General features: G+C 34.9%; 1 protein-coding gene across 1 annotated transcript; it reads right to left on the bottom strand.

Annotated features, from left to right (window-relative positions):
- Positions 1–592: 592 nt before the first annotated feature.
- Positions 593–5,536, bottom strand: ccr6b (chemokine (C-C motif) receptor 6b). Its single transcript, XM_048190319.1, has 2 exons — positions 5,206–5,536; positions 593–3,856 (listed from the first exon to the last, which is right to left on the bottom strand). Exons 1-2 carry the CDS (start codon positions 5,371–5,373, stop codon positions 2,774–2,776), a joined length of 1,251 nt encoding a protein of 416 aa, XP_048046276.1. The 5' UTR covers positions 5,374–5,536; the 3' UTR covers positions 593–2,773.
- Positions 5,537–8,301: the final 2,765 nt, after the last annotated feature.

The following is an 8,301-nucleotide window of genomic DNA, read 5'->3' as shown; positions in this document are numbered from 1 at the left end:
CTAATTTTTTGAGATAGGAATTTTGGGTTTTCATGAGCTGTATGCCAAAATCATCAGTATTAAAACAATAAAAGACCTGAAATAGTTCAGTTGGTGTGCAATGAATCTAAAATATATGAAAGTTTAATTTTTATCATTGCATTATGGAAAATAATGAACTTTTATCACAATATGCAAATTTTTTGAGAAGGACCTGTATATATATATATATATATATATATATATATATATATATATATATATATAATTATTTTATAAATTGAGCAGTTTATTAAAACTTAGACAAAATATATATTAAAAATGCATGTCTTTTGAGTATCACATGTCATACAGCAGGCTTTAATGGCTCATATAGTATGATATAATGAGAATATGGAGCTCAAGCAATATGATATCAATGAGGAAAAAATGATTTGTGTTGTGACACTTTAACAATATCAATAAACATTTTCATAAATTTTTAATTAATTTTTTTTTTATACGTTTTTTATTGAGGCAACATTGTACCATAATGAAAAAATGGAAATATTTGGCTTTTTCATGTAGAAAAAAGAAATATATTTATTGAAAACATCAATTTCTTTAACTAGACACTTGAACAAACAAATTTATCCAGTTTTTAATGTATTAAAAGTTTCATATTTAATAAAAAGTAACACTTTATATCCAGCTGTTACTCTCAGGCAACATTGTATCATAGTGGAACACAAATATTACCAAACCGTCATATCTTTATGTTATTATATCAAGTTATCATATTCATCTTCATCCTTATCTCCATCTTCCCTCTCCCTGATGGACTGTCACTATGATTTCATCTTCCTCATCACAGTGTGACTCCTCATCATCACCCTCATCAGCTGCCAGTGCTACCTGTGTTTTATAGCTTTATGAAGTGCTTTAGAAAATGTGCAGATCATAATATATGCAGATATAGTATGTGAATTACTATTCTTATAAGTGCATTACAAATTCATGTGAAAATGCAAACATATATTGAATACAAATATAATACATTTGTATTCAAACCTGTTATGCCTGTATGGCCTTATGTGATTCCATTAAGATACAATGTTGCCTTGAGGCGAGACACAGTTTTTGTGATATATAACACACACATTTGATGATATATAATGTAAAGTTCTTGAAAATACTTCTTTACTTGCCAGTGAAGGTGACTTGTATTTTTCTGTGGGTGATTAAATGGATACAAACACGTGAAAAAAGCACTTTTCATTTGCAAAAATATGGAGTCATGTGACGTGCCCATGTGCTGAAACAGGACACAAAATGGACCTCCTTTGGTCATGTTTTGGTCTTTTTTTGCACTTTTATTGATTATTTGAGTTATTCTGTCCTGAGATATGTTGATCAATCAAATGGTGCCTTATTTTATTAAGGACAAACTAAAATAGACCATGATGCTTGGAGGAAACACCATACCATAGAGGGTTTTAATTTTATTCAGAGGCACAAACTGAGCAGAAATATTAAATTCGGCACATATGCTGATATTTATATGGACAAAAAGTAAGATGAAATTCTGATTCTTGTAAATCAATCAGATCTTTATAACAGCATAGCAGATACTGACATAAAATGCATATAAATATCAATATCTGCCAATATGTCTTAGTAAGATGATATTTAGATTATGATCAAATCTCTGTAGTTTTAAAACATATAATGCAATGCAATGCAATGATGATTGAGAGATGAACAAATACACCTTCCTCAAAAGATGATGATCATATTTGATAATCACATATATATGATGTCTGGATAATCAAACTGAAATTGAATCAGTCCAGTATTTCAACTTGAAATATTACTAACAATATGAAAGCTGTTCTTAAATTTACTTTATGAATATCAGCATATATTTCAGAGCAGAAAGACACGTGAAGCACGAGCTGAAGGAGGACGTTTGTACAATTATACTAAAAGACCTTTTATTTGATAAAAAAATGTCTGAAGTATCAATCAGACGACAGAAGGACTGGAGGAGATTGTGTGTGACAGGTTTATCAGCAACGTTTTGATCATGTTGATTTGCGTATAGAGTATGATACAGTAGGCTTTAGTAATAATGTTTAAATGTTTTTGTTTTCTTCTCAAAGCTTGTTTTGAATATTGCTATATATATTGAGCCATTTACAAGCCTAATATATTTTTACCTTCACACATTTCTAGACTCATATGGTTTAATACCACATTGTTGACAAGGCTGAAAAGCATTTGCCTTGCAAATCAGGCGTGAGTTATAGTAGTCGGACCACAGTAAAGTTACTGTACAAAAGTATCTGAATAAGACAAAGAAAACATCACAAAATTTAGCTTACATTCAAAAATATTATCTTTCATATCAGTAATTTCAAAAGAAAGTTTGGTAACACTTTCCAATAATGTTTAACAATGACAAAACACTTCTAAAGAATTGATTAAGCTTAGTTAATGTTAATTTTCTAATGCATTATTTAAAATCACCAGTTGTATGTTAATATTATTTAATGGACCTGAGCTGATATGAACCAACAACGAATAGTTATGTTTTTATTAACTATCATTAACATAGAATATTACACGTCTTCTTGGATGTAAACAAATGTATTGCTCGTTGTTGGGTAATGCATTGACTCATGGGACATTATTCTACAGTGTTACCAAAATACACAGTATATTTTTCATAACAGAACTTGAGTTTCATTTTGGTAAATTAGTTTCTGCTTTCTTGAGAACAACCACACAGCGATCTGTCAGACGTTTTACGTTGTCACATTGAAAATGACGACTGGTTGTCATGATTGTGTCCGGCGACGGTTTTGTTCGCCCATACGTACAGCTCAGAGGTCTGCTGAGAGGAGCGTCCCGAGTAAATGTACTTTTTCCCCAGGCACCGCAAGTCCTGTAGGATCTGAAGGAAGTGGCTCCTGAATCGAACCCCAATGAAGGCGTAGAGGATGGGATTCAGGCAGCAGTGAAGGTAGGCCACGCTCCTGCTGATGGACAGCGTCATCAGAGTCAGCTGTTCTCCCTTGCACTTTCTCTCACTGAACAGTTTACTGACGTAGACCAGGAGCGTCACGTTGTAAGGCAGATGGCAAAGGACAAAAACAAGGACCACGGCCAGAACCACTCGGACCGCCTTGTGCTTCTGGAAGTTCTTGGCTTTGAGCAGCGTCGCCATGATGCACGAGTAGCAGAACGTCATGACCATCAACGGCACCAAGAACCCCACGACCATCTGCAGGCTGGGAATCAGGATCTTCATCAGCATGGCGGTTTCGTCCTCCTCAAAGATGTTCAAGCATTCCTTCTCTTTCACCTGGTAATATATGAACGTAGGCAAAGACAAAATAAACGCAAGCAGCCATATGACCGAGCAGACGAGCCGGCTGTACGCCCGAGCTTGCGATCGAATCCGGACCGATCGCCTGGCTTGGACGATGGCGACGTAGCGGTCGCCGCTGATGCAGGCGAGCAGGAGCGTGCTGCTGTACACGTTGATGCTGTAGGCGGCTCGCAGACACTTACAAGCCCACGTGCCCATGCTCCAACTGTGCTGCTCGTTGTAAATGATCAGCGGCAGCGCGACGACGAACAGGAGATCCGCCAACGCCACGTTAACCAGGAAGATATCGGTCATGGATTTTGCTTTCCTGTAGAAGCAGTACGTTAGGAGGACCAAAACGTTTCCCACCAGGCCGAGCGCACAAATCAGAGAGTAGATGTACGTTTGGATTGGCAGTTCATGCTCGTGGTAACCTGTCAGGTTACAAGGCTGTATATCTTCATCATCACTGTAGTTATATTCATAGTCGGGGATCACGCCGGGACTCATAGCTGTATGAGTGACCTTGAGAGGAAAGAGACAGACGGATGGAGAGAAATTATAAAGAGCAATAGAAACCAGACAGTACTCACAGGGTTTTTATGAAAACATTTGTATATCAGACAGAAGCTCCTGCCTTGTGAAAAAGAAGAGCACTTGATTGTATTGAATGGGCACTTGAAGTGTATTTTAAATCTTTACTGTAATTGCAGATAATATTAACGAAATAAAAGATAACACTTTCACGATTATGTTTCTTACACTCGAGTACTTTACACATGGTGTACTTTACAGTAATGTCAAATTAAGTTTTACTTTGAAGTACATTTTAAATCACTATTTTAATCTTTTTTAGTGCTTTAAAGAAGTGCATTTCTGTGTTTACTAACATACATAACGGAAATGACATTAAAGTATATTTTAGTTTACTATAAATGCTTGTCAGTAGATTCAGAACTGCACTTTAACCAGATTTAAAAGACAATAGAAGTAATTATGGAATTACATATGAAGAAAAAAAAAACTCTCTAAAGTTCAACTAATTGCATTTAATTATATAAATATAAACTATAATACAGCTTTCATTTAATTTAAACTTAACATGGAGTTGACACTATATTCTTTTATAATACGTCCACAATAAGTACGCTAAAAGTATGTTAAGGTTTACTGTTTCACGAGGGAATGCAAGTTTTGCCTAATTGCATGTGTGAGAGGGAAGCTATGCAAATATTTCTGCATCATGGTTGCTTCTGTACAGATATCAGATAAGATAATGATAGCACGGTCATATTTACCATAAATGAAAGGCGTTTGTGTCCTGGTTTAAAATGTGCGTCTTGTTTACCCTTGTTTACCAGACTTACACAGACTGCAGGGATATTTCTGCACATTCTGAACGCATCTACTTCTCTTTTTAAGTAAAACATTTTACGTTTTAAATATTACTCACTCCAACACGTTCATTAAAACAGTATAAAGCATAGACAGAAATTGTGGTTTAATACACAATAAACATTCACTAATATTATTGATTTAAGACACAGATGGGAATGACATTAATTTGCAACATTGACACTGTTATTGACTTGAGCTGAATAATGACTACTGAAATTGAATTTGTTTCATATGCAATGAATTGTACAACATTAACACTGTTCTTTATTATTTATTAATGCGAAGCTGCTTTGAAACGATCTGTATTGAATAAACCATTATATAAATAAATGAGATGACACTAATCTAATATTCACTCATTATGTCTAAACTTTGACTTGAATAAAAGCACGCAGTTCTAATAGCACATTTTTGTATAATCGACTGTGAACAAATGTACTTTCATCAAATTAATATCTGTGTTTAAAATACTGTACCTCAAAGCGGCTCATCTTCAAAGATCTTCTGACGGAGCTGAGAAGAGAGGAATATTTCACCTGTGAAGCTCCTGCTTCAGTGTGGAGTTCTTCCTTTATGTTAGTGCATGTGAGATCATGTGGTGAACTGTCACAAACACAGACTGCACTGATAAAAAAATTTCTCATTTGTTTCCCTCTTCTGCTATCTGATAAAGTTTCTCTTTTGATGTCCTTTTCTTCCACCTACACCAGTGAGAAAGCTTGAGCACCCACGTGGAGAGCTTTGATCTCTAAATATGTAGGTCTAATTAAACCTCTAATCTCTGTACGGAGACAAGACCAGCATTGTTTTATGTCATTGATATTGATATTACTATAGTTTTTATTAATATTTTGAATTCATTTTTTTTTTTTATTATTATAATTTATTTTAAAACTTTCATTAAAAACTCTGTCATCATTTACTCACGTTGTTCCAAACCTGTATGAGTTTTTCTTGTGTTGAACTGAAAGATTTTGAAGGATGTCAGTAATCTAACAGTCGACAGTAGCCATTGACTTCCATAGTATTTGTTTTTCCCTACTATGGAAGTCAATGGCCGTTTGATTACTGACATCCTTCACGACAGAGAAACTCATACAGGTTTGGAACATCATGAGTGAGTAAATGATGACAGAGTTTTCATTTTTTGGGTGAACTATCCCTTTAATTTTAATTAAAGTTTTAGTCATTTTGTTGTGTTTTTTAGATGGTTTTAGTTTTAGTATCAGTTAACTGCAACTCACGGTGATCAGTTCTGCGCAGATCTCAAACAAGCCTATTGTCACAGTGGGTGTTGTAGTATTCAATGCATGACAAAGGAGATATCTTCCAAAACATTTAATGGAGTATTAGGAACAATTAAACCACCAGGAAATAACACCTACAGACACCATATAACATAATCAATACAGGACAAAGACTGAACTGAAACTGAGCGCTTATCTACAAAAGGAAACTGGAGCAATTAAGACTAATTAACAAGACACAGCTGGTACAAATCAACTAATGAGGGTAACCATGGATACAAACAAGTGGCAGGAAACTGAACAAAGAGAACATGTGACTAACAGAACAAGGTGCAAAAACAGACATGTGACAATTGTGATGCTTTTTGAACATTTTGCGACACTTTCAAACTGAAATGTCCAGTGAGTGGCGCTAAAAGCACGTTCGGTTTTACCTGAAACAGATGAATGTGAGTCTGGTTGTTGAACATATACACCGTGTTCCAAATTATTATGCAAGTGACATATCAGTACAATAAACATTCAGATTTTAGTTTTTCTAAGAAAATGTTTGTTTGTTTGTTTATTCATGTATTTTTAGATAACTGTATCAATCTCAGACAAAATAATTTGCCAGATCTACTTAGGTAAATGGAAACCCTACTTAGAGGTTGTTCTACATTATTAGGCAAGTCACAGTTTTCATGCAATATGGGGAGGAAGAAAAGATGAAAAGCATGAAATGATGCAATGTTGTGCAAAAGGCATGAAAACAACTAATATTGTGTGAAACTGAATGGAGATTATCAAATTATCATAAGATTTGTGAGTGATTTAGAGCACAGCAGAACAAAGTCAGATAAAGGCTTATTAAGGAAAGTTTCTGTCAAAAAAATTAATTGTATTAAAAGGGCAGCTATAAAAAAGCCAGTGTTGAGCAGCAAACAGGTATTTTCATCTTCAGAAAGATCTTTCTTCCTCCCCATATTGCATGAAAACTGTGACTTGCTTAATAATGTGGAACAGCCTCTAAGTAGGGTTTCCATAGATCTGGCAAATTATTTTGTCTGAGATTGATACCAGTTATCTAAAAAGACATGGAGAAATAAACAAACAAACATTTTCTTAGAAAAACTAAAATCTGAATGTGTATTGTACTGAAATCTTACTGATACGTCACTTGCATAATAATTTGGAACGCAGTACAGAGGCAGTTCTGAAATGAAATGTCCAGTGAGTGGCGCTAAAGGTTAATGCGCTGTAGTGTTTGAAAACTACATGCACCCTACACTAAACCCTACAGCAGTGGTTCCCAAACTTTCTAGAGTGACGTACCCCCGTTAGGCGTTTAACATCCTCCTGCGTACCCCTCTCTTCCACTGCAGCCACACCTTTTCCATTAATGGACAATATTTGATCCCTTAAATTGATCCTTTAAATTGAAATTAAAGTTTTTCTAACCCTATTAATTGTATGTGTCCTTTTTTTGTCAAATTCCTAAAATTCCATTACTGAATTATTAATATAATAAATAAAGCAATAACTTAAACTAAACCAACAATTTCAATCAAACGAAATCAGTATCAACAAAAGCCATCTTTGCACTGCGGTAGCACAAGCTGCATCTAGATGTATTTACACACTGTTTAATGCTGCCATGAATGCATTTACAATGGCATAAATAATGCTATGAGGTAATGTTTTAAATATAAATATATAAAGAAATATAAAATGATGGTAATAAACAAGGTGATACTTTTAAATATTGAACTAAATCCTCCAGCAGGTGGCGGCAAGTCACTGTCTTAATGAGTGAGTCATTAATTCATGCTGTAATGAAGCAGCTGGCTGTATTTATGACCTCTGGAGGTCAAGGGAGTGAGGTCACATGCTCATCTCTCACACATGCACCAATCCTGAGCATGCTACACACTTAAGGGATAACATGGAACCTTGTAGTTGGTTAAAGGTACCTTGAATTCATTTCAAAACTTAAAGGCCTGGTTTCACAGACAGGGCTTAGACTAAGCCAGGATCAGGCCTTAGTTTAATTAGGATATTTAGTTCGCTTTTATAAACGTTCACTAGAAGAAAACATTATTGGTTTGCATCTGGAGACAAAACAATGGCTCTGACATATTTTAAGAAATGTCAACTTTCAGTTAAAACAGCTCAAACATGCATTTTAGTCTAGGACTAGACTTTGAAAGTCCATGAAAGGAAACAACAACAACAATAATTTCTTCTGGAAAAATCCCATAATGGATGGCTGCTTTGTAGGTTTGTTAGCAGCAGAGGTCTTCTTCTGACTCTTTTCTTTTCCTTGTCTGTGAAACCGGGGGAAAA

This window comes from Megalobrama amblycephala, linkage group LG5 (genome assembly GCF_018812025.1).
Source record: "Megalobrama amblycephala isolate DHTTF-2021 linkage group LG5, ASM1881202v1, whole genome shotgun sequence".
Taxonomy (NCBI): domain Eukaryota; kingdom Metazoa; phylum Chordata; class Actinopteri; order Cypriniformes; family Xenocyprididae; genus Megalobrama; species Megalobrama amblycephala.
This window is presented reverse-complemented; position numbering and strand designations above follow the sequence as displayed.

Excerpts from the sequence above, each read along its gene's own strand:
- ccr6b (XM_048190319.1), bottom strand. The coding sequence starts at position 5,373 with ATGAGAAATTTTTTTATCAGTGCAGTCTGTGTTTGTGACAGTTCACCA. Across the intron at positions 3,857-5,205 it reads TGAAGATGAGCCGCTTTGAG|GTCACTCATACAGCTATGAG; the intron begins GTACAGTATTTT and ends TTTCCTCTCAAG.